The sequence below is a fragment of the Papio anubis genome, chromosome 11 (assembly GCF_008728515.1).
Source record: "Papio anubis isolate 15944 chromosome 11, Panubis1.0, whole genome shotgun sequence".
Taxonomy (NCBI): Eukaryota; Metazoa; Chordata; class Mammalia; order Primates; family Cercopithecidae; genus Papio; species Papio anubis.
This window is the reverse complement of record NC_044986.1, coordinates 95,603,769-95,630,618: the sequence shown is the minus strand read 5'-3', so window position 1 is coordinate 95,630,618 and position 26,850 is coordinate 95,603,769. Positions and strand designations below refer to the sequence as shown.

The window sequence follows — 26,850 nt, the reverse complement described above, 5'->3', positions numbered from 1 at the left end:
TGACATCCCAAAAGGCCTCCATGTCAGTGCCCCGTTCTATGGACCTGCTGTTAGATCAACTGCCTGCACTTCCTCCTCCAGTTGCTCCTCAGTTTCTTGGTGCATTTGTAGCTAAGTATATCCTTGCACTCTCTAGGAACTCTTTGCAAATCAGTTTTTTTTTAAGTAAATATTTGAATGAGTGGTGTAAAATAAGAAGTAGCTACCCATGGGAGCAAAGCAGTAAATAGGTTTTTAAAAATCTCCTTTTTAGGCTCAATAAATCTACTTTGATGTGTCTATAGATTTTGTAAGGACACTGATACTTTAAAAAATTAGATTGAAAACCATATTCTAAACTACAGGCATAATCTACGGATTTGCATAAAACAATACAGTGTAAGTTATAATAAGGGTTTTGGTTTGTGAGTATAGCACATTTGAATGTTAAAGTATTGTTTTGGAGAATTAGAATCGTTCAGGAGTAAATGGTTAAAGCTGACTTCCTGTGTCTCGCACACAGGAGAGAAACCAATTGCCACGAAGCATTTTGCCGTGTGGGTAACCCTCTGGGAAGTGTAGCGTGCTGCAGATTTGCATAAATCCCAGTGGATTGGGTCACCCGCCGTGTGCCCACGGCTTGAACTCCCAGAGCTGCGCTGCTGGGGGCGAATCACTGGAAGAACGTTCGCCTGAGGAGTTCAGTGCTGATGCTGCTCTTTTCCTTCCCAGCGGCAGAGTTCGGGGAGCCCACTTCCCAGCAGACAGGGACAGTTGCTGGGAAAACTGTTACTCAAACCGCAGCCCCGGTGTCCTGGAAGCCCCAGGATTCTTCGGAACAGCCACAGGAGAAGCTCTGCAAGAATCCATGTGCGATGTTTGCTGCTGGAGAGATCAAAACGCCGGCAGGGGAGGGCCTTCTTGACTCACCCAGCAAAGCCATGTCTATTAAAGAAAGGTAATGAGATTCGGTGAGCGAAAAGTAATTCTCTCGGGGAGGAGCTTACAGCTTGCTTTAGAAAACGATCTCGGTGATGGGCAAAGAGATGAAATCACACATTCAGCTTCTCACAGGGCTGTGCTGTTGTCCTGGAGTAATTCTAGGAAGCTGAGGTGTTTGAGAGTGAACTGCCTTTGCTCGTGAGCCTGGTTCGGTAATGACAACAGGGCCGGTTCCAGACGCAGATGAGAAAACAAACAAACAGATTTCTGCTTTATTTATTTGCTTCCACTGTCCCAATGTCTTTTATAATATTAAGTTCTTGGACTATCTAGTGACAGGAGCTGAGATCTTGGCTCTTCCACTTTTAAATACACAGGATTCATATCGAATGCACAAACCACTTGTGGCTTTGTGTGAAGTACGTGTAGAGGGAGTGAAGATAAATGTACATACAGGACATACATCTTTGGGCTTAGAATCCAAGTTTTGTTTCCTTTACAGATTGTAAAATGGATGACTTTTCTGAACTGCATTTAGAAATTGTATGTCAGGTAATAGCTTGAAAGATTGCATTTCAGCATCAAATAACACAGTAGCCTAATTTCTTTCAAAATAATGATGTAGGGTGCAGAGGAATATATTTAAATGAGACAGATACAGAGAATTGGAAGTAAATTACCTTGGGGGTGTGTTTTCCTTGTGAACTTTTAACCACAGTTGAATTAAGCACCAAAAGATACAATAGTGGAAATAAATTCAGGGTTTGATAGCAGAATAGGGTGACTAAATAAAAATGTACTGTACTCAGGTGATGGACACAGCCTGAATACCCTGACTGGGTCTCTACACATTGCATACGTGTAACAAAATTTCTCATGTACCACATCAATTTGTACAAAAAGGAAAAAGTCTTTAGTAGGAAAAAAACATGATGGAATAGTGACAGGAAAACTGGGTGAAGAAAAGTCATGTCAACTCCATATTAGGAGAACCATTTCCAACACCTTTTCCCACAGTTCTGCCAGCCTCGACCCTTCCTTTCACCTGCCACCACACAGAAGTCTGCATGCTTTGTTAGGCACTGACCATGGTTATTTTTCTAGATACATTTCAAACTGCCTAAGACTATACCAAACCACAAAGGAAAGACTTTTCTTTTCTTTCTTTCTTTTTTTTTTTTTTTTCAGAGACAGGGTCTCCCTCTGTCCCTCTGTTGCCCAGGCTGGTGTGTAGTGGTATAATCACAGCTCACTGCAGCCTCGAACTCCTGGGCTCAAGTGATCCTCCTGCCTCAGCCTCCACAGTAGCTGGGACAATAGGTGTGCACCATCATGCCTGGCTAATTAACAACAACAACAACAACAACAACAACAACTCTTTCTGGAGATGGGAGTCTCACTATGTTGCCAAGGCTGGTCTCGAATTTCTGGCCTCAAGCAAGCCTCTCACCTCCGCCTTCCAAAGTATAGAGATTACAGATGTGCACCACCATGCCTGGCCCTTCTTTCTAGTTTTAAGCCAAGCTTCTTGAACATTATTTATAAAATAATAGATGCCATCTTTTTCAACTGACAAATTAATAAGATTGTTAAATCTGATTGACTTTCTCCTTTACTTACTTAAGATTCATGAAAAGTTAGACCTGGCAGGCTGAGGGGCCTAGGGAAGGGGCAGAGGAGTCAGTGCAGTGAGGCAAAGGATGTCTTCAGTCAGGGAAGCAGTTGGGCCTATTGAGGCTTGAAGTTCTCTTCCACGGAAACGGGGCTCGAAGAGAGTTTCATCCCAGAAACCCAAGTGTTGATAACTGGTTTGGTGAGGAAGAAGAGAGATCATTTAAGGAAATTAAAAATAAATGTCACTCATACACAAGTTCTGATGTTTTACACATGAGAAAATATCTCTGGGGTATTCCCCAGTGGAAAATACTAATATTATGCCCCTTTCTTTCAAAGGCTTTTAAAGGAGCCTTCCCATCTTTGGGGATATTCTGTCCATCAGGACTTAGGACTTTTGATGAAGAAGTCCTGTGTCTACCCACTAAGCAATAATTCCTGATTTACTTGCCTGTTTTTTGGTAAATTTTAGTTGATCCGTGTTTTTCTGAAAGTTTTAATCTTACTGTAAAATTCTCATTTTTAAAACTGAGATACTGGAAAGATGCAGCTTCTTAGTTTGGGTTTTGTGGGCATCTAGGGCGTTCAAGGATGGCTGTAAAGTTTTTGTGAATGGCCCGGAAGTGCATTCAGAATTGAATGCGTGAGCACGCACACCTGCCGGCTAACAGAAGCCATAACTTATCCTGGTCTCCAAGAGATCCCTGAGCCCAGTCTGTTCAGAATCATGATAGAAAGGAACGCTTGATTGATATTCAGCTATTCAGTTTGTTAAAATATGTTTAAGAAAGGACAAGGGACACTTTATTTAGCAGCTATGTTTGTAATAAATTACACTAATGCAAAATATATTGCCAGTGATCTTTTCCCACTTACCTTGACAGTACTTTTATTTGTACTTTGCTGGAAATAACTAAACTACATATTTTATTTATATTTATTTATTTATTTATTTATTTATTTTTTGAGATGGAGTTTCGCTCTTATTGCCCAGGCTGGAATGCAATGGCACAACCTCAGCTCACTGCAACCTCCGCCTCTTGGGTTCAAGTGATTCTCCTGCCTCAGCCTCCCAAGTAGCTGGGATTACAGGCATGTGCCACCATACCCAGCTAATTTTTGTATTTTTAGTAGAGACGGGGTTTCACCATGTTGGCCAGTCTGGTCTGGAACTCCTGACCTCAGGTGATCCACCCACCTCGGCCTCCCAAAGTGCTGTGATTATAGGCGTGAGCCACCATACCCAGCCTAAACCACATATTTTTATAACTTATCTATGATAGCTTTTTCCTAAATGAGACTTCAATCTCTCCCTTTTGTGAAAATGAAATAATGAAGCTTAAACTATTTAAAATAAGAATGTTACTCCTACATTTATTTGGGCTTTACTTTTCTTTCTTGAGGAAGAAGTATATAAAATCATAGGACTTCCAGACTTTATTCTACATACCTCTGACTGCCTCATTTTACCAAAGGAGGGATTTAGCTCCGGTAGCCTCCAGGACCATGTAGTGAATAGAACTGACCTAGGAGCCATGTCTCCAACTCTCTCCCCTGGTCCACGGCAAAACTGCAGTGTGCTCAGATTAATGTTAGAGCAGCCAGCCCTGTGTGCTCTATCCAGGAGAATACGGTAAGAGGACAGAAATTCCAGCTAGACAGCAGTGTTAGAAAGACACACCCTCTTTCTTCATGAATTTTCTCAGTGCACATGCTCTAAACATCGCTTATTTCAAATTACACATCCACATTCACATTTCAGAGTCTAAGAAATAGAGCCTGGAATTTACAGATTTCCTTTATCGTTTTTTATCAATGGCTGTGCCCACTAAAGAGGGCAGGTCTGTCTGCTTCAGCCTTGTTGTGTCAGTCTCTCCCCTGTCCGGGGCCTGATGATAGTGAGTGCTCCGTGCTCAGTGCTACCCAGCATCACAGACTGCCTTCCGCATTTTGCACATGATACCTCCTCTGATGTTGAAGAGAGCCTTCAGAAGAAAGCAATATTATCCCCACTTGTAGACAAAAAGTGGAGAAATTAAGAAATTAAAGGAAACCCTCCACATCCTCCTTTTTTAGAAAATGTTTGCTGCTCGAGGAAATCTACCAAAAAGTTATTTTGCGGTTTTCATCTTTTCTGACATTGTGAATGTCAAATTTGAACCATAACCAGCATAAAACATAGGACGCAATCGACTTTTCCCACTGGATTAGTAAAATTGTTGTTTTATAACTGTCTAAATTATTTGTGTTTAAATGGTTCTTGTTTGGGAACTTCTTTGAGAAACATTGTGAATTAAATAATTCTTAAGTTATTTAGGGATAAAACCTTTGCTATTGCTTAAAGAGTACGTTAGGCCTTTAGAAATCTGATCTCCACAATCTCAGAAACAGTGGCATCTGGGCTTTCTAATTTGGCGAAGAAAAATATTGGAAAATAATAAAAGAGCCATTGTTTCACTTCGGGAAATTGGTGGCGTGTAAGGACTTCATTGGAACTCCCTGAACTGTCGCAGAATCCACCTCACGCCTCTGTGGAGTTCTGCCCTAGAGGGGCCGGCTGGAGGCTCCTATGTTTCCTGCCTGCCCGCCCCCGCCCCAACCATCCACCCTTCCCTATCCCATCCAGCCAGAGGCTGTCTCCCTGTCTCCAAACTCCCGGTTCTTACCTTGTAGCTGGGAGATTTCAGCCACTACAGGGCCCCAGATTTATGTAGGAATAAGAATAGAGATGCAGTTCCCCTTTGCTCTCTTTCCTTTCTTTTCTTTTTTCTCTTCTTTTTCTAGGCAGAATCTTGTTTTGTTACCCAGACTGGAGTGCAGTGGTGTGATCATAGCTCACTGCAGCCTCAGTCTCCTGGGACTCAAATGGTCCTCCTGCTTCAGCCTCCCAAGTAGCTGGGACTACATGCGCACACCACCATGCTCAGCTGATTTCTTATTTTCATTTTTTTGTAAAGACAGAGTTTTGCTCTGTGGCCCAGGCTGGTCTCCACCTCCCGGCCTCAAGCGATCTTCCCACCTCAGCCTCCCAAGGTGCTGGGATTACAGGTGTGAGCCACCACACCCAGCCCTCCTTTTCTGATGTTTGATTGTCTCCCACTTAAAAGACACTTTAGTTCATTCGCGTCTCCAACTTGTGAACCAGCCAAGACCAAGATCTAATATAAGTATTTGTGTATGCTGTTCAGCCTTATCTGAGATCTATGGGATGCCTATAATTCTCTAAAATGAAGGGAGAATTCTAAAAAAGAGAGAGAAAAAACACACTTTATTTAATATTAGGGGCACATGGTTGTCGTGTCTCCTGTTTGACCCAGCCCTGACTGCTCTGAGTCTGAAGTCCTTGTTCTCACCAAGCAGGGCTCTCAGGCCAGCATTCTCTGCTGGAATAGTGTGAGGTATGGAAGAAGAGGCACCGTTTCCCCGGGTGGCCTGGCAGGCACCTGTCATGGTGGCCCTGGACCAGGCGTTGGGTGAGCGGGCCAGTGTTGTTCCACTCCCTGGATTTACACAGCCCCAGGCCAAGCCGCTGCCCAGGCTCCCAGCATCACAGTCCTGCAAACAGCACTTCGGCTTGGCAGTTGTCAGAAGCGCTGACAGTTGTTTGAATTGCACCAGCAGGAATTTATGTCCTGTGTAGACCCAGACGTCGGCTCCTCGACCCTCTCAGAGCCTGGAAGTCTGCGGTGAGCCGGAGGGCTGTGAGCTCACAGGAGGAAGGAACACATTTGGGAAGATCTCCCTCCCTCCTCAGCATGGTGGATGCCAATGAGGAAATCAAAAGGGACAGGAAGAACCCACTCAAGTTTTAGTGCGTGTTATTTACGAGTTATTCATCATGTGCTCCGTAGGCTGGAGGCGAGGGCTGGCTCCAAGTGCCATGGGGGCTCCATGGAAGCACAGTTTCTTCCAGGTTTTTCTGGTTACTCTGTAGTCTTCGGAAGACCCCAAAGGTAACTCTGCCAGCACATGTAGAAGCAAAACTTTAGGGTTTTGGAATGGAGAAATTCTTTGGAGACTTTCCCATGGTGGGAGAAACCTTATAAGAAACCTTATAAGAAAGGAAAAACCTTGTAAGAATCCTATGCCATTCCTAAAACGGTGTGACAAAAATGTGTCTGGTCAGCTAATGTTCTACCGCAGTGAAACAAGCACAGGCAGGCAAGGGTTGCAGTCACGTCTCTCTGCCCACTAACATCCAGTGTGACCTCAGTCAATGGAATTCTTGACCCGGATGTTCCCACGTTCCTTGTCCGTCGGAATGGGGATAACAGTTCCCCGTGTCTCGGGTCGCCGAGCAGATCAGCAGAGTATAAGGTGGATGAGGCGGTGATCTCAGATGCCACAGCTTGTGTTTTTCCAAGTCAGTTTTAGATGCCACAAAGCAATCACCAGGGAAATCGTCCTATGACACAGGTGCTGGTGTCTTTGCCCTAGACTTTTGAGAGCTTCTTTTTCAGAAGGTCTTCAAAGACCGGAGCTCATGACTTCTAATAAACTCAGGAAGATGAATTTGGTTGTTTTTAAATTCATCATTTGGATCCAACCTGATTAACAAGGCGGATGGTCAAGAGGAGTAGCTGCTGGCCTGGGTCGAAGGTGAAGTGAGAGAAGCTGGTTCTGGGGCCAGTTTGCAAGGAGAATATCAGTGAGATGAGTGCCTGGCTCCACGAGATGATGGAAGGAAGAAGGACTTCTTCCTTCTCATTTGGGTATTAAAGTGCTGGCATGCTTACTTTTTCAAAGTCTCGTTTATTGATGCTTTGAAAGCTCAAGTACAGCATGCGAATACCAATTTCCTTTAATGATTTCATTTTGTGAGATTATTTTATTAGAATAAAACTGACTTATTTAAAATAATTGGAGAAAAGATGAATCATAGTCATTGTACAGTATGAAATGATGCAGATTAAAACTCTTGAAGGAATTTGGACTTTGTGTCCACGCCCACGAACTAGCTCTTGTAGCGTGCAGGGTGTTGTTCAACATTTGAGAATTACAGGAGTTAGGACTAAATGAGACCTTGACCAAAGGGATCTGCATGAGATTGACAAGGCAGCCTTACCACAGTTCTAGAGAACGGGCATGTGAGATCGTATCTGCTGCCACTTAGGAGAAAGAGGAAAACAGAAAGGAAGGGAGGAGAAGGGAGAGATTGAGGAAGGGGGCAGGTCCAGAGTTCAAACCTCCTGCCTCCTTTGGGGAATTCCTTTCTTCACGGCTTACTTCCCATTATTTGACTGAGTGAATAGACAAGTATAGATGTAATTGTGTACACATATGTAGACGTCACTGGATTCTTAAATACAAAAAATTTGTTTTCTTTTTAACTTAACAAAACATTTATCATAGGATATATCTCATCCCATCTCCAAAACAAATATTTAATGGGAATCGGGCAGCTCGGAAGAAAGACCCTTAGAGATCATCTGGTCCGGTTCCTGATGTGGCAGATACGGGAGGGAGAGCCAAGGTACTCAAAGGGAGTTAGTGGCCAAATTGGGACCAGAGCTGATGTGCTGCTTTAAAATACACTGTTGTCTAGACGTGGTGTCTCACGCCTATAATCTCAGCAGTTTGGAAGGCTGAGGCAGGGGGATCGCTTGAGGCCAGGAGTTCGAAACCAGCCTAGGCAACAGAGCAAGACCCTGTCTCTACCAAATGGAAGTTTTCAAAATTAACCAGGCATAGTGATGTACACCTGTCATCCTAGCCACTATGGAGGCCGAGATGGGAGAGTCAGTCACGTGAGCCCAGGAATTCGAGGCTGCGCTGAGCCATGATTATGCTGCTGCTCTCCAGCCTTGGTGACAAAGTAAGACCCCATCTCTAAAACAAATTTATAAAAATAAAAAATACAACATTTATGGATTATGCATTAGTGATATTGAGAAGACCTCGCCCATCAGGTCCAGCACAGAGGGGAAGGGATCTAGTTATTTGGTTTTTTCCCTACTCTTTAAATTGTTTGAACAGCAGCTCAAATGAGTTTAATGATCATCATCTTTTTTTTACCTTTTATCTTTCCCATGTTTGTCCAATGCAAGTGCCTAAGATTTCTTCATTCATGGCAATACAGTTAGCTGAAACAGCCTCATGTTTGTGAAAAATAACCTCTCAAGATTCCAATATTCAAGCAAATTCCTAGCCATGCCATTGTTGAACTAAAGCGAGTTAGGTAACAACCTCAGTTAATTAGATTCTTTTTTTGTATATGCCTTTCCCGTGAGGAAAGTTGAAGTGATAATTTTTTAAAAATGGGTTGGTAGAAAATAGTTTCTGTTTAAAGAAGACGGATTAGAAAGACCAAATTCATTTGTAGGAAAAGAACAGGGCTTAGAATACCTGAGGAGAAGCAGTCATAAACATCAAATTTTACCTCTAATTGAAAGGGATGATATTAAGAGACTGTAAGTGCCTCATAGCTTTAGGTTTTTAAGCCCACGTCTGCATTATTTTCTGCAAGTAGGAACTACGATACAGCTTTAGTCCTTTCATGTTATTTCACCAAGTGAACAGAAGGCGTCACTAGAAGACATTTTTTCTCTGAGGACGGTTCTCTTGATCTCAGCCCAAGGGCAAGGGAAAACGTTCCTTGGCTGGGATGACGGTGCATCTTTTATCTAGCAAGTCACATTTCGGCTCTGTGTTTCAGTCAACTGTAAAATCTTTGGGGCCATCTTAGAAAAGGGACTTTATTATTTTTCCAGACATGCTATTTTCAGAATAAATGAAATTCAAAATGTTAAAATGAGGTGGCTGTGGTCGTGTCTTGGCCAAAGCATTCTCACTTATCTAGATTATGGTTCCATCACAAGGAAGAGTTTGGTGCTGAACTCTTTGTGGCTGGCATGTTCTCCTCCTAGATTGGCACTGTTGAAGAAAAGCGGAGAGGAAGATTGGAGAAACAGACTCAGCAGGAGGCAGGAGGGCGGCAAGGCTCCGGCCAGCAGCCTGCACACCCAGGAAGCAGGGCGGTCCCTCATCAAGAAGGTAACGTTCCTCGTGTTAGGAAAAGCCTTCAGACTAACACCACTCTTGGAAGTGCATCAAAGAGACAAGCATGTGCCACCTAATTCCTTCTCTGTGAAGCATTAGTGCGTTTTTGCCCTTAGGGTACACGCTGAGAGCCTGTCACAGAGCAGCTAAAATTGGGTGGAAGGCTGTGCCTAGAGATGTTTTAGAACTGGGATCAGCAACACACGCACACTGTGTCAGAAACAAGTGACTGAATTTTAAAGTGTGTACTTTTTCTTCAGTTTAAAAACCTTCTTAAATGAAGTCTGGCTTTAGAATGTTATTAAAGCCTTTATAATGAAAAAAAATTGAACATCTTTAAGTTGCATATAAAATATGGACTTGATTTTCCTATGTAGATATTTTAAACCTAAGTATAAAAAGTAAGGACTTAATTGTGGTTTATGAGTATTTAGTTCACTAGTTCACCATTTAAGCGTGTTTCATGAGTAGCTATGCCTTTTATTGAGAATATACAGTAATGTATGTTACAAGTTGAAACAAAATTAGGTAATGCATGGTGATCAATACTAGCAAGCATTTCATATGCAAAAGTATTGATGAATTGTTAAATTACAGATGTGATGATGACCAACTTTTGACCAGGTAGTGCACACTTTCAAACCTGATGGTGACTGACTTGCTGGCTGGCCCTACAATTGCAAATGCACCTTCTGGCTGGAGGCGAAATGATGCACCGGTGGCGCACTCCCTGCTCACTTTCTAGGATCAGAAGTCTTCAAGCAGAAAAGAAAAAGAATGCTTTCAACCAGATGTTCCCCAGGCCCCTTCTAGCTCTAAAATGAGTTAAGCATCTGTGGAAGGGAGAGATGATGAGTGTGACTTTCATGCATTAAGAAACTTACATAAAAATGAGATGTGCCCATAGAAGGGTGAGTCAGGAGCTCTGACACTATTTCATCCGATACTTCTGTGTCTTCTTAGGTTACACTGGAATGGCAATTTGAATTCTCTTCTTTGAGACATATGTGGTGTTAAAGATAATATAACTAAAGAATTTAACCCTCGGCCATTTGTAAAGTTCTCAAATATAACTAGATGTTTAGAAAGTATACCAACATGCACATATTTTTCACACACCATGTCAAATTCAGGTTTCAAAAATGAGATCCTGAAGTGAAAGAAAATCCATCTGTCAAATAATGTATCCCCGCTACCCACAAACTTTATTTAAAAGAATCTTGAAATCATTGCTCCAAAAACAACTTGAACACATTCCTCATTAGCAAACCTGCCAACTACTATGTCCTGGCACCAAGCAGCGCCTGGCCCTTTGTCCATCATTTTGGAAGGTGCAGAGACTCCCCAGCCCATCAGGAACTGGGAGTCCTAGAGAGCCGGTGGAAATTTAAATGAAGCCAAAAAGCACAAAGCAGGAGAGGGTCCCGGTGAATAGTGAAATAGGTGCGTTACCCCCGTAGAAGAATGGAGGATCACCTTAGGTGTGGAAGCCAGAAGGCTTTGAGTGGAGGATGAGATCCGAACCGCCTGAAGGCTGGCTAAGGGTTTTAGAAGGCAAGAGAGGCCAGTTGACTGCAGTTGCCCTTGGAGTAGAAAACCCAGTGACCTGAAGCCCCGGGGCTTCCAAGCAGGATGGGGCTAGAATGGGAAATACCGCCTCTGGGCGCGTGGAGGCTGCTGTTCCTGCAGCAGTGGTGAACTCTCCCACTCTTCCTCAGTGGCCTGCTTCCCTTTGGCTGGAGACAATAAGCTCTTTGAAGTTAAAATAAGCCGATCTGTCTTAGGCCCTTGTAGCCCACATTGGGCAATCTCAGGTTCTGTTGAGGTCAGGTGTTTCTCATTCCTTCCCGAGGGCTGGCACTGTTTTCAGTACCGCCCCCCCCCAGCCTGTGCTCACATGTGGTGGGTGAGGCGCCTTAAACCTGGTCTGTCTTAAGGGAGTCCCCCAGTAGCTGAGGAGACTTGACACGCCCACTGCTTGTGGGGTGTCTGAATGCTGCCTTGAAGAAGGACAGACAGTCATGACACGTGGGGCCTGAACAGGGGCGCTTGCTGCACAGAGTAGCTCTAGCCTTGCTGATGGAGAGGTACCCAGGAGAGCAGGTGCTGGAACCTTCCATCTTTAGCACCAAGGGCAGAAAGGAGCTGGTGTTACAGTCACGCCCTTCATCACGCCCTTCACAGTTCCTGCGTTCCTTTTGTGTGCTGAGAGCCTGCTGCCGTGAGTGTGCAGTCTGTGGAAATGTAGAAGAGGCAGGAAAGAGACGGGACTCTAGAAGTTCCTTCCATTGTTCCTATGAAAATACACGCAGCATGGAAGTCAGCACTGTCCTATAAAAATATATAATGTGTGCCACGTAGGTGGTTTTGAAATTTTCCAGAGTCACATTTAAAAATATACTAAAGGATGCCATGAAAAATCTATAACTGTTTTGTCTCTGTCAATGGATTGGTCCAAAAAGAAAACATATTTGAGGTGCTCTAGCCAGCATCTCATTTTTGGTCTTTTTTTTTTTTGAGGTGGAGTCTCGCTCTGTCTCCCAGGCTGGAGTGCAGTGGTGCAGCCTCGGCTCACTGCAACATCCACCTCCCTGATTCAAACAATTCTCCTGTCTCAGCCTCCTGAGTACCTGGGACTACGGGGGCCTGCCACCATGCTCGGCTAATTTTTTATTTTTATTTTTAGTAGAGACAGGGTTTCACCATGTTGACCAGAATGGTCTCAATCTCCTGACCTCATGATCCACCTGCCTTGGCCTCCCAAAGTGCTGAGATTACAGGCGTGAGCCACTGTGCCCAGCCCATTTTGGGTCTTTTATGTTAAGGTTTATATTGGGGCTGGGTGCAGTGGCTCACGCTGTAATCCCAGTACTGTGGGAAGCCAAGGTGGGAGGACTGCTTGAGCCCAGGAGTTTGAGACTAGCCTGGGCAACATGGTGAAACCTGGTCTGTACCAAAAAATGCAAAAAGTTTCCAGGTGTGGTGGTGCACACCTGTCATCCCAGCTACTCGGGAGGCTGAAGTGGGAGGATTGCTTGAGTCTGGGAGGTTGAGGGTGCAGTGAGCCATGATCACACCAGTGCACTCCAGCCTGGGCAACAAAGCGAGAAGAAAAGAAAGGAAGGGAGAGGAGGGGAGGGAAGGGAAACTCATTTCACCAGAGAGAGAAAAACGAAATGAAGCAAAGTCTCAAAGAAGTGGTTTGGCAGGAGTCTCTGTTACAACTAACTTTCGATTATGTATTTATTTTCACCAAATAGTTATTTTCAATTCCAACCCCATTTCAGCTTATTCGGCATTTAGACATACACGGTGACCCCCCATCTTTTGTGAAGATAGTCATCCAGCAAATCAGACCTTTTCCAAGAAGCAAAAACCCTTCATAGACTTGGCCATTAAAACCCTGTGTCTGTTTCTGAGTTCCAGATGGGAACTGGATATCCTACTGTGCTTCAGTAGCTGTGAGGTCAGTGCACCCAGCTCAGATCTATGACAGCCCCAGAACAAGTGCCTGAAATTTCAAGAAAACTGAATCTGGCACATTTATATTCTCTGTGTCTGCTGCCATTGAAATTCCAGATCGCAATTCAGGAGAATTTAAAAGTCTCCTTTTAAAGTGCGAGGATGGGAGGGAGAGAAAGGCTGGTGGAACGCCCTCTAAACTCCAGATGCTCATTCTGCGGTCAGGGAATGAGTTGGCCTGAGGTTCACATCACTGCCTTGTGTGAGCACGTGCATGCTGCTGTTTGAACCCAGGCACGAAATACTTGAAGGCGATTGCGACGCCCTGATGAGGCTCTTCTCTTCCAATACTCTGCAATGTTCCTTGTTTGTTTTAACCTGTAGGAAGAAGGAGGAGTTGCGGATGATATTGCCATTTCTAATCTGCTTTGGGTAAGCCTGACTCTAACACAGGTGTCCTCTAGATGGTGGCCAGTATTACACTTCACGTGGGTGTACACTTCTGATCCTGGGTGGTTCCTTTGTGCACCCTCCCTGGTGCTTTTCTTATCTCCAGACCAGATGCAGCCTTTGCCCGGAGTGGAGAGCTGAGCCCATGCCCTTAAACTATTTTTTAAATAATGTAATGAAAATACTTTTAAGAAGATATTTTCTGTTAAATGTTAAAACTGTCAATGAAAGTGATGGTTCCTCTCTCTGTAACTAACAATCTTCTATAAATTAACTCATTTAATTACTGCACAAAGCTGACTCAGGTATATTTACCGCGCTTGTGTGGATTTATTTTAGCATCAGCATTCAAGCAAGGACTCTCTTGAAAAGAGAACTGAAATTGCAATGAGTCAATTAACATTCTGTTAGAAAAAAATCATTGTTTTGTCTCTCCTTCCCCCATGTCCCTGCCTGGCCCCGCTCTGATAAATCTTCTCTTTTCACCTTAAATCCTCTTGCTTTGCTCTGTAGGAACCTGTATATGCTTCTACTTATTCTCCTGCTATTCCTGCTGCCCATAAATACCTGTCTTTTGTGTTGATTAATTGGGTGAGGAAAAGCCACTCATGTTAAGCCTCACTGCAAGTTCTGAGCAGCAGGGGAAGAACTTCTGTTTAATTTGGGGAATAATTTCTTTGCTACATTTCACTGTGAAAGAGGGGGATGTGTGTGTTTCAGTACTATTGTGTGTGTGTCCATGAGAGTGTGCGTGCATCTATAAGAGAATGTGTGTGTGTGTATCATTGACAGTGTGTGTTTGTGAGAGTGTATCTATGAGAGTGTGTCTGTATGAGTGTGTGTGTGTCTATGAAAGTGTGTGTGTATCTATGAATATGTGTGCTGAGTGTGTATCTATGAGAGTGTGTGTATGAGTGTGTGTGTGTCTATGAGAGTGTGTGTGTCTGTGTCTGTAAGTGTGTGCACATGTGTGTGTTTAATTGGTTCTTCATGTATTTAGGGTCAGTCACACACACACTGATCCTTGGCTCAGATTTTCAGGTGGACTTGATGGCATTAATTCCCCTCATAGTCATGAAACTGGTTTAAGGGGAGAGTGTCCCCTTTCAGCCTCCAAGCTTGGATCCTGAGTCACGAGCCCAGGAGAGGTGGCCGTGTTCTTCACTCCGGCCCAGTGAGGATGTTGTCCTGCTCAGTTCCTAGAGGAGGAGGATATGGTGGAGGTGGTTTGGGGTGTGGAGGGACAGGGAGGAAGACTCAGCGAGGGGAGGCCCCTCCAGTGACCCTAATAAAGAACCAGAAGGAGCAGGTTCCAATGGCCCTATTAAAACTAGAGAACACGGACCCCCTGTCCCTTCCGTCCATCCTCGCTGTACTCGCTCTGAACCCCACCCTGGAGGGGAGACCCGGCCTGGCTGAGCCACTCTGTGGGTGAATAACATGAGAAATGTGAACAGTTGTTTTTTTATTTCCCCATGGAATGTCCTTGGTGTCAAAACAGCTCCGCTTTTCCAGGAATGCCAGGCTCCCATCTCCTCTCTGCAGGGCTTTGCCCCGTCACTTCCCTCTAGGGCCTCTTTCCCCTCCCTCTAGGGCCTCTGTCCCCTCCCTTTCAGGGATTCTGTCCCCTCCCTCTCAGGGATTCTGTCCCCTCCCTCGTAGGGCCTCTGTCCCTTTCCTCTCAGGGATTCTGTCCCCTCTCTCACAGTGTCTCTGTCCTCTCGCTGTATAAACAATCGGCAATTATAAACAAAGTAATATAAACATCCATGTGCAGGCTTTTGTTTGGACATAAGTTTTCAACTCATTTGAGTATCAAGGAGCATGATTGCTTTATCACATGGTAAGAGTATGTGAGTTCTGTGAGAAACCTCCAAACTGTCTTCCAAAGCGGCTGCACCATTTTGCATCTCCATCAGCAATGAATGAGAGTTCCTGTTGCTTCATATCCTTGCCAGCATTTAGTGTTGTCAGTGCTTGGGTTTTTGCCATCCTAATTGATGTGTAATAGTGTCACGTTGTTTTAATTTGCAAATCCCTAATAATGGGATTTGCAAATTAGATATTCAGCATATTTCCATATGCTTATTTTCTATCTATATATCTTCTTTGGTGAGGTATCTATTTAGATGTTTTTCCTATTTGTTAATCTGGTTGTTTTCCCATGGTTGAGTTTTGTTTTTTGTTTTTTGTTTTTTGAGACGGAGTCTGGCTCTGCCGCCCAGGCTGGAGTGCAGTGGCCAGATCTCAGCTCACTGCAAGCTCCACCTCCCGGGTTCACGCCATTCTCCTGCCTCAGCTTCCCGAGTAGCTGGGACTACAGGCACCCGCCACCTCGCCTGGCAATTTTTTTGTATTTTTTAGTAGAGACAGGGTTTCACCGTGTTAGCCAGGATGGTCTCGATCTCCAGTGATCCGCCCATCTCGGCCTCCCAAAGTGCTGGGATTACAGGCTTGAGCCACCGCCCCCGGCCCCATGGTTGAGTTTTAAGAGTTACTTGCATATTTTGGGTAACAGTCCTTTGTCAGACATGTCTTTTGCAAATATTTTCTCCCATTTGTAATTTGTCTTCTCATTCTTTTAACAGTGTCTTTTACAGAAGTTTTTAATTTCAGTGAAGTCCAGCTTGTCAGTTATTTCTTTCTAAGATATTGCCTTTGGTGTTATATCTAAAAACTAATCATCAAACCCAAAATAATATAAATATTCTCCTATGTTATCTTCTAGGAGTGTTACAGTTTTGAATTTTACAGTTAGGTCTTTGTGATCCAGTTTGAGTTAATTTTTGTGAATGGTGGAAGATTTGTATCTAGATTTTTTTTTCACATGTGGATGTCTAGTTATTCCAGCACTCATTTGTTGAAAATAGTATCTTTTCTTCATTCTATTGCTTTTGCTCCTTGTCAAAGATCAGTCGACTATATTACATGAATCAATTATTGAGCACACTATTTCATTGATCTATTTGTCTATCCTTTTACTAGTACCACACAGTCTTGATTACTGAGGCTTTATAGTAAGTCTTGAAGTTGACTGGTGTTGGTCCTCCAACTGTTTTGTTTTTTGTTTTTTGGTTTTTGTTTTTTTGATGTGGAGTCTCGCACTGTCTCCTAGGCTGGAGTGCCGTGGCACGATCTCGGCTCACCTCAAGCTCCGCCTCCCGGGTTCATGCCATTCTCCTGCCTCAGCCTCCCGAGTAGCTGGGATTACAGGCTCCCGCCACCATGCCCGGCTAATTTTTTGTATTTTTAATAGAGACGGGGTTTCACCGTGTTAGCCACGATGGTCTCGATCTCCCGACCTCATGACCCACCCGCCTCGGCCTCCCAAAGTACTGGGATTACAGGCGTGAGTCACCGCGCCCGGCCCCTCCAACTTTTTTCTTCCCCTTCAGTGTTATGTTGGCTATTCTGGCTCTTTTGACTCTCCACGTAAACTTTATGATCAGTTTGTCAATATGTTCAAAATACTTTGCAGGGACTTTGGAATTGCGTTGCATTTATAGATCAAGTTGGGAAAAACTGACATCTTGACAAAATTGAGTCTTCTTATCCACGAACATGGAATGTATCTCCATATATTGTTAAGTTTAAGGGAAAATAACATTTGCCAAATACATTTATGTTTCATCACTTCAAAATTAAAATTTCAAAAAATTCTATATTTTTCTTCTGACCAGTTTTTCCCAGCCAAATGTAACTATTTTACATACCAAGTATGTAGCACTAGCTCATCTGTGTTCTCAGAGGTCAAGTCACTCCTTTTCTTTCCTCCAGCAGTACTGGTGTCTTAATATTTAATAATACAAAGGTTCAGAGAAGAAAACAGAGCATTTACACAGCACACAGGCTCTGTCTAAATGGACTGTTTGTCTCTGTGTCAGGCTTCAGCCTGAATTCTCTTCTTTCTCACATGCCTCAGGACTGTACCAGAATAAGATTTCACTTTATTCCCTTCTTTTCATTTTAGGAGCTGGTAGATGGTGACAGGACTGGAAAACAGTTACTTTGAGATCTGAGCCTAGACCCGTGATCTTCATCTTTTGTTCAGGCTACTTGAGGCTGTATGCAATGATGAGGGACTGAAATTTCTCTTAAGGAAGGTGCAAAGCTAAATTTCTTTCACAGCGTGTAGAAATCGAAATGATGCTAACGTTTTTGAAAACTGAAAAGTACAACTTTATTACATTGACCATTTTTCTGTTGCTTAATAAGTGCTCTTATAATTTCTTCCTTTACAGTTTAGTTTAACTAGATGTGAATAAGATAAAAATTTAAAAACCAGATCATAGTATTTTCTTCCCATGAAGCTCTCCGGTTGTGGAGTTTTACTCTGAAATCTATCCTAATCCTTATAATACGTCTTAGTTCTACCCTCTCTTGTTGGATCACATCCCTGTGTGAGAAACATTAAGGGAGATTTGCTATGATTTCTCAGTCGATGTATAAAGAGAGAAGCAAACCCATCAGCAACATCACACAACCTAAAAGCATTCATGTTAATTCTGTCTTTGCATAGTTTCCAGCTGTGACCTACCAAGTCTCTGACCATCTCTGAAAGAAGACGGTCCTTTCTACCTGTTTCACTACCTTCTACACACACACACACGCGTGCATACACATACACAAATACTCATTTTCTCCTCCACCCTCTCTCTCTGCCTCTCCCCACCACATTCATGGGATCTATCTTTGAAAGGATAAAGGACAGATGGGGTAGAGATTTCTGTTCAGATTCTTCGCCAATTCTCTTACTATTCCAGTCAACACTCAATGTGTATCAGCTAAACCTGGGAAATGATACAGTACTTATTACTGTACATATGTCCTTCTCTAAACAAGGAAAGAAAAAACTAGAAGGAAAAAAACAAGACAATAATGAAGAAGCTAAAAAAAGGCAAATGGACAAAGATATCCATCTTCTTTGTTTTCACATTTTGAGTTCTAAAATAGAAGAGTTCTAAAATAGAAGAGCAAAGAATTTTTATTAAATTCTTTGGAGTATAAACAACCTATATTATTTACCTCTTTATAGAGCCATGTAAAGTCAGACAGCAGGAACTGGGGAGCTGTAAGCCAACCCTACTAAGTAGCAATGTTAAGTAGAAATTTTTAGAGAAACAAAAATGTTTATGTTTAATACTATCATTTAGCAGAGGGTGAAAATTATTTCTTCTTGACCTATATCTGGCAAAGAAATTGAAGCTTTCAATTTTAAAATGGTCATATCGGCCCGGGGTTCATATCCATCATGTCCATGAAGGGCTCTGGGGGAATCCCAGTGCTTTGAAAAACAAAATTGTTGACTCAAGGCTACTATCTTTCTGAGTCACCATCCACACCCACTACCCCACCCTGGACTGTCGAGATGCCTGAGAGGATTCACCACAGAGTTGGCTAAGTGAATAGTGAATCACCATCGTGATGGCTGGACCTTTGGAGATGCCAATTTTCTTGGCACTTGCTATGTTTCTTGGAAATATTTGAAGCCAAGTGTCATCTTGGTTTGACTAAAATTCACTCCTGAAACTTCATTTTCAAAGAAAACATGTTCTCTTTGTTGAATTTTGATGAGGTCTTTTGGGCAAGTGAACCTCATCGTTTATTTAAAAAGGATACATGATTCAGAGAGTTACTTGGAATTAGGGGTTTCTCGCCAATCATGAGCAGAAAAGTTAGGATTTTTTCAAAAAAATTAGTAAATCTTAATTGTGATAAAATGTTAAACTTATAGAAACATTTCCATTCTAGACAGAGCACTTTCATACCCTCCACCAGAACCACTCATCATTTACATTGGCCCCTTCCTTCACTCTCCCTCCCTTCCTCTCTCCACTCCTCATCCCACTTTCTTGCCTTCTCTTTCTCCATCTCATTTTTCCCACCCCAACCATATGCCAGTAGTTTGGAAACATTGTGCTCCTCTACCATTCAAGATTTGAGTGTGTATTTCCTAAAGTCAAAGATATTTTCTGCCATAACTACAATATGGTGATCAACATGAGGAAGTTAATGTTAATACAATATTTATCTGATCCACATCCGTCTTAAATTGTGTCAATTTCCTCCAATAATGCCCTTTGTAGCCCCCACCCCATCTAGGATTCAAGCCAAGATCATTGGTTGTCATATCTCTTTAAGAAAAGGTTTTTAACCCAATTTAAATTGGCAGGGACCTCAAAATCACTTCTGGCTATGAGGGCCTTATGGAAGAATCCTGTGAAAGAAAGATTCATCACTTAGATGGTGGAGAAGCCCACGTTCATAGCTTAAGCCAAATCTTCCCAGTGCAGACCTGGTTTTGTGCTGCTGGAAATGAAGGGAAGGTGCCTTTCCTCTGTCAACCTCCATCATTCCAGGGCGTTAAAAAATGAACTGTCTCCATCGCCACTCTCTTCCTGTCTCTCCTGAATCAGGAAGTTCTCTCTCTTAAGGGAAGTGGTTTGCCATAGTGAGGAGGAAAGGGATTGGGGAAGAGAATCTCCAGGATGGGCTTCACTCGGGGCTCTCCGAGTCCTCCCCTGTGTCAGCGTGAGGCCTTAGGATCACACCGATCCACGGAAAATGCCAAGGAAAATGCCTTAGAAAGGCAGACCAGCTGGGGGACCTGCTAGAAGATGTTGAGTAGTGCTCAGAAGCAGTTTGAAAGCAGATGCCCTAGCAGCCATCTGGAGGACCTGCTAGAAGAAGGTGCGGAGTGCTCAGATGCAGTTTGACGCTAGTGCAGATGCACTAGCAGCAGTGGCCTTCCTCCAGTCCGAAAGACAGGGAAAGTGAGAAGCCAAAGCCAGGAGGCCATCTCCAGCCCCCAGAGCCCTTTCCAGAGGCGACCTGCAGGTGACAGCCAGGGACATGGCTTCTTCTCTAGAGGGGGCACCTTTCCACTCTTCCTTCCTTGGCATTAGCTCCATAGCCCCTGTGCTTCTCCCCTGCTCTCCACCCAGCCCTGTGCCTCACCATAGTCAGGGGTCTTGTGGTGCTGGGAGAGATGGCTTGAAGGCAGAGGGAAAGCAAACTCTGCAGGCCAGCGTTTGAGGACCTCCTGCCCTGATATCGCCCGCGACCGCCACCTACACTCTTCTCCCCAATACACATCACTCAGTGGCATGAGCCCTGTCCTCTGCCTCCATCCCTGCTCCTCTCCCTCCCTCCTCAGCCCCATCTCCCCATCCCAGGCCTATCCTGAGCCCCTTCTCCTTTCCTGATGCCCTCTGAGTCCTCTGTAGCTTCTTCCCTTTCCTCTCCTGCCACATCGCCAACCTCAAGCCTAATGAGTGTCACCAAAGGCTTGGAAATGGAAGAAGCAGGTATCTCCAGAGACTTTCCAGTTAGAAACTGCTGAAAGCATTTTCAGTAGAAATGTTATTGTGTGTGTAGGTTACGTCTGCAGCATAGTTCATCTTCAATGTCAGATCTCTCACAGCTTAAAGCCACTTCCGTGGGCTCTCCTGGTTGCCTACCTGCCCACAGAACATCATGGCTGCAGGAAAAAGCAAGCAGAGCCCCAGCAAACCTTTTCCTGCCCCTTATTCCTAACCAGCCTCCCTCCTTCCAACTGGGCAAGTTCCTTGCGTGCTCACATGGATAAAGTTTTCTGGATCAATCATGTTCTTTGTGAGTATATAGGGATAAAAATCTCCCAGTTAACAGAGTTTAACTAGATGGGATAAGACAGAGAAACTTTAAAACCAGGGCCCAAAAACAATCTATTTTTAACTGTTTGTGTTTACAAAGGATTGTTTTGGTGCTCCAGTGCCCCAAACCAGTAAGTCACAGGACAAAGGTGTTCATCTAAAGTTTCAGTATCGCCAGTGGTGATCTCCGACCCAACCTGGATGTAAGGAAGCCGAGCCCATTTCAGATAGAACATTTTTGAACATCTTTGGACAATATACTTACTCCTCTTTGTCTACCTGCTTTTTTCACTCATGAAATGCTGCAGGCTGAGATCCACACCGCTGTCATTTCTCTCTCCTGTTTTCTCTTCTGTACGTTTATGAACAGCGGGTCACAGAAAGTCGAGAGAGCCAGATGACGATTGAGGAAAGGAAGCAGCTCATCACTGTGAGAGAGGAGGCCTGGAAGACAAGAGGCAGAGGAGCGGCCAATGACTCCACCCAGTTCACTGTGGCTGGCAGGATGCTGAAGAAAGGTCAGCGTGTGTGTGTGTGTGTGCGCGCACAATGCACACCTGTGAGCACACTCACCCATGGAGGGCATGGTGGTACATGATAACTCAATTTAAAGGAAAAAGCCATGGTCTCTTTAATTTTTTTATTTTTTAATTTATTTTTTATTTTTTTTGAGAGATCGGGTCTTGCCCTGTTGCCTAGGCTGGAGTGCAGTGGCTCAATCATGGCTCACTGCAGCCTCAAACTCATGGGCTCAATCTTCCCACCTCAAACTCAAACTCAAACTCAATCTTCCCGCCTCAGCCTCTCTAGTTGCTGGGACTATAGGTGTGCAACACCATGCCTGGCTTTTTAAAACTTTTTTTTTTTTTTTTTTTTTTGAGATGGACTCTCACTCTGTCACCCAAGCTGGAGTGCAGTGGTGTGATCACAGCTTACTGCAACCTCCGCCTCCTGGGTTCAAGCAATTCTCGGCCTCAACCTCCTGAGTAGCTGGGATTACAGGTGCCCGCCTCCATACCTGGCTAATTTTTGTATTTTTCGTAGACGAGATTTCACCATATTGGCCAGGCAGGTCTTGAACTCCTGACCTCATGATCCACCCGCCTCGGCTTCCCAAAGTGCTAGGATTACAGGCGTGAGCCACCGCGCCTGGCCTTTAAAACTTTTTATGTAGAAATGGGGTGTCACTGTGTTGCCCAGGCTGGTCTCAAACTCCTGGGCTCAAGTGATCCTTCCGCCTCAGTCTCCCAAGTAGCTGGGATTACAGGCATGAGACACCATGCCCAGCCTTCTTTAAAAGTTTTAAACTTACTGACGTCCTGTACATGTTTTTTGGGTAGGGTCTGTGAGATAGTCCTACCGAGTATCTTTTCTTCATAAATAATGTCAGCTTCAATGTAAATGCATATTTCAATTTGTCACTATCTCAAAACTTATCCCTTTGGAATTGAGTGCAATTGTAGGTTTCAAAAGCAATTCAGATCTGCTAGCAAATATTGGTCCTTTCCCAGAATTACTTTTAAATCATTTCCATTTCCTTGTGACCTGGCAACCACATACCCTAAGTCAGCCTTTCACAGTAAAGAAGTTTATCCCCTCTTCCTTTTAGGTTAATTCCTAGGTCCTTCTCCATGAAACCTGATTTCTCTGACTGACCAAGTCAATTCCGGATATGCTTTAATAAGTGTCTAAAAGGTGTCCTCAGTTCCAAGGCAGTGGGGCGTCCCTGCCGCAGTCCTCTGCTGCTGAGCTCTTAGAACTGATTTGATGCCTGTATTCAAACATGTATGAAACTGACTTACATATGAAATGCTTACTAAAGTCACCTGAGAGCTTTGAGTCTTCATAGGAGTGTTTGGGGCTTTATTTCCTATCCTGCAGGAAATTGTTAAAATTTGGGGTCCCTTTGTCACCTATATGCACATACCATCATTTTCTAAGCTATTGTTTAAAAGCAGATTTCCCAACTTAGTGGTAAACATTTTCACATTCACTTCATCTTAACATCTCGTCATCAGCTTTATAGGCTTAGCTTTCCTTTTTCTCAAAACCTTCAGAGAACCACACTTTCATGAATAGGACCTAATTCATTATAGGTACATAATAAATGTCTGCAGAAGGAAAGGAGGGGAAATCCCTGAATTGTAACTAACTCAAATCTTAGCAGGAAATCCCTTCCAGCAGATCTCTTCAACCTCATCTTGGAATTGTGAAAAGATAAGAGAAGATAGTTTACTCTCACATTAAATTATTTGCCAATTTTCTGCATCAGATCACAGAACTGGATAATCGTGTTTAAACTCCTTTAACATGAACCCCAACCCTTCTTTAACAGAAGTACCTCCTTAGGCGCAGAGTGACTAAGTAGAACTGGAGCTGAGAACTTGAATCAGACCTCAGGTTTTCCAACTTCTAGCCCAGACGTTTATCTTAAAGACTTTCTGCTTTGGTTTCTTTTTTCCTCTTCTATCTTAAAAATCCTAATTTATTTGTAAGTGGGTTCTTACTACCAAATGCCACTGCCCTTGTTCACATTGACATAAGAGGATATAGAGTTGCTCTTATGCAGGTTTGGAGAAGGAACAGTTCCCATTTCTCTGTGAATGAGTTCGCTTTCATATTTTCCTGAATATATCAGGGATCTTTATTTAACAGGTGCTATATGGCTCACTCAGGAAATGATCTTCTTATGCTTTATAATTAATGAAAAAACTGTTTCTTATATTTCTAATATTTGCCATCACCTCCTGGGTTATATGTTTCACTTGAGTCATTAGCTCTTTTTGATTTGTAGTGATAAGGCATCCGATTTACATTCACTGTAGAATAACATAACCCCTTACACAACAGCCTGGGTTCCTACCTCCCAGGAACATCAGGCAACCAGGAGTGACCACCTCTCAGTGCGTTGCCAGGAGGCATCCGGGGCCTGACCTTCATTCTCTCATCCCAGAAACCTCTCTTCTCCTGTTAGTCTTATTAGGACTTTCTCCCTTTTTTATATTCCTCAATTCTGTGTAACAGCACTCCACAAGGTTCCTGTGGTATTCTAGGTTTCTTCTGGAAGCCAAGTACTCCAGCCACACCTGGAGTAAGCGAGATGTGACAGTGTTCCCGAAGAGAGTAGGTGACTGGTTGTTGTACCTAGAATTCATTGAAAAGAGCTATGGAGGATCTTTGTTTTAACGTTTTGTAATTTGCATCTCTATGCCCTGAGCCATTCATTGCCTAAGGATCCTTATCTCTAGCTGGGAGAAGAGCTCTTTTGGATAGTGCCACTGCCTGAACCGCCAGCAGGGGGAGCCATGGCAGCGGGGTTTGCCCGGCACCCGCCAGGACAGGGAGGGATTTCTCCCGTTGCTTTGGAAACCAACCGTCAGAGTCAGCCCTGTTTATTATTAGCTGCGGAGTTAACGGCTTCTGTGCTAATGAACTCCTCTGATGTCTCTTAAGCATCCTTCTAGTGAGTGATGGTTTCCCTCCCCACCCTGTGATACCAGATTTTATTTATCTTTATCATCTTTCAATAAAGTTTACTTTCTCATGGATATAAACCCTTTGTAGTTCTGGCAATTGAAACAAATTTTAAAACTTTTATTGATATCATCAATCAAATATATGTATAAAATGAGAAGTACTTCTAGGATGTTACCTAAAACTTGAGTTTTAAACCATTTAATGGTATTTTTTATTAAATTTTTATGCTGTAATACTTCTCCCATTCACAGGAGGAAGGAGCAGAATCATTCATTTGGTTTTCCTTGCGATAGTGATTGGCATATTCTCTGGATGTTGTTCGTCCAGGGATGCATTGTCATCTAAGTGGCAATGTCATCTAAGGATTTCACATTTATTACAAATGAGTGCAGAGAACATTCACATCTCATTTTGGTTTTTGTAAATGCACTAGTTTTCTTTCCAATGCCTTCCACTTAGGTTAGGGAAGCGATACTCATCCTTCTCTTTACTAAGTTTTCTTCTTCCAGCTGGATACTTTCTTCATGCTGGAATTCCTCCCTTTCCCTTTCATATGTCTCTCACCACTTGCCCTTCTAAAGATTCCCCAACCTGCTTCTCAGTAAATATACGAGGAAAAGTATTTCCTGTTTCTGCCCACATGGGAGATGGACAGGACCTTCCAACACGCACAGTCAGTCCAGACCTGCCCTGGTCTGTGGTTTCTTCTGAAAGGTTGGCCCTCCTTGGGTTACTGTCTGTGTAATGTCCCCAAGGCCACTGTCCCTCTCTCCCTTCAGCCTGGAGGAGAGCTTCAGTGCTGAGGGTCACTTGCTGGCGAGTGTGACACAGTTCATTCTGCAGATGGCACCAGTGCACTCTCAGCTGCCCCCGCCACCCCCGGAGGGCCTCAGAACTCACAGCTGCATTTGCCCAAGTTTACATGTCACGAATATGTTTTCCCACGTCTTCAGCATTCATTTTGGAATATCAGCTTGTCAGCCACTACGATCCTTGGAAATAATAAAATCCTGTCTACATTTGCAGTTGGTTGTCCCACAGTCGCCGTACCTGTGAAGTGCGTGTGTGTGTGCCTGCATGTGTGTACATTCTTATATGTTGTGCCGTCTACCCTGGGACTCACAGAGATCCATCAGGGTTCCGGACATTTCCAGAAGTGACCTTGAGATGCTCAGTAGCTCGTCTGTGTGTTCTGCAGGTTTGGCGTCACCCACTGCCATAACCCCAGTAGCCTCACCCATTTGCAGTAAAACAAGAGGCACCACACCCGTTTCCAAACCCCTGGAAGGTAAGTCACCAAGGCCCCGGCCACGCCAAGCCTGAGCAGAAGAGGCCTCAGTGATGCGGTCTCACTGACAGTTTCTGCTCGCCTAGATATCGAAGCCAGACCAGATATGCAGTTGGAATCGGACCTGAAGTTGGACAGGCTGGAAACCTTTCTGAGAAGGCTGAATAACCAAGTTACCTACCAGAAGCCAGAAGGCTTTGCTCTCAGAATCTTTAAATCCTAATTCTGATTGCTTTTCTTCCTCAGCTAAACTGTTTTCTTTCCATTATGGCTTTACTAAGTCATACTGTAATCATTATCTTTGTTGTTATCTTCAAAAAATGAAGTTTTGGTCAAGACTGATTAGACTATCAACCCCTGATTCACTTGATAATGTACTAAATTGGGGGCCCCAATAACACATTTGCTCTTGAATCTAAACTCTTGGGATGCCATCCAATTGGAATTGTGAACTGAGTGATTTTGCTTATAACTCTGAAAGCAGATTATTATATGTCGGCCAAATCAACATGATCTTGGGCCTGGTGAACTTTAAATTGTATGTTATCAGTTTCCAATAAGGTAAAAGCTGACGTTATTTCTTATAATCACAAATGATTTCTAAAAGAAAATTATGGCAAATGAATATTGAAATAAATATTTCAATATAAAAGTCAACAAAATACACAAAATAAAAGCAATATGCAGAAATTGCCTTTTATCTCTTGATTAAAATGTCCAATCCAGGAAACTTACCAAATACTAGGCACTGGGAGCCCCTCCTATTGACAGTGACCACTAAAAGGTTGAAAATAATAAAACCACCACTGAACAGAAATATGAAAGTATAATATAATCACTAAACTAGCTAAGCAAGGAATGCCAATCAGCAAAGCATTTATTACAAATGTGGAACAGTGATGTAGCCATGGGTTAGCAAGCAATGGCCATTGCCAAATCCAGCTGCCCACCTGCTTTTGTTTTTTGTTGTTGTTTGTTTTGTTTGTTTTTTAGAGACAGTGTCTT

The 26,850-nt window shown here is 43.4% G+C and overlaps 1 protein-coding gene across 2 annotated transcripts; it reads left to right on the top strand.

Annotated features, from left to right (window-relative positions):
- Positions 1-414: 414 nt before the first annotated feature.
- Positions 415-26,530, top strand: LOC116269483 (supervillin-like). Of its 2 annotated transcripts, XM_031652419.1 has the most exons (6): positions 415-937; positions 9,402-9,528; positions 13,381-13,428; positions 21,451-21,598; positions 25,756-25,845; positions 25,932-26,530. In XM_031652419.1, exons 1-6 carry the CDS (start codon positions 690-692, stop codon positions 26,066-26,068), a joined length of 798 nt encoding a protein of 265 aa, XP_031508279.1. In that variant the 5' UTR covers positions 415-689; the 3' UTR covers positions 26,069-26,530. The 2 variants fall into 2 exon arrangements, with proteins under 2 accessions (XP_031508279.1, XP_031508280.1); XM_031652420.1 differs by lacking the exon at positions 13,381-13,428 and having other exon boundaries at positions 562-937.
- Positions 26,531-26,850: the final 320 nt, after the last annotated feature.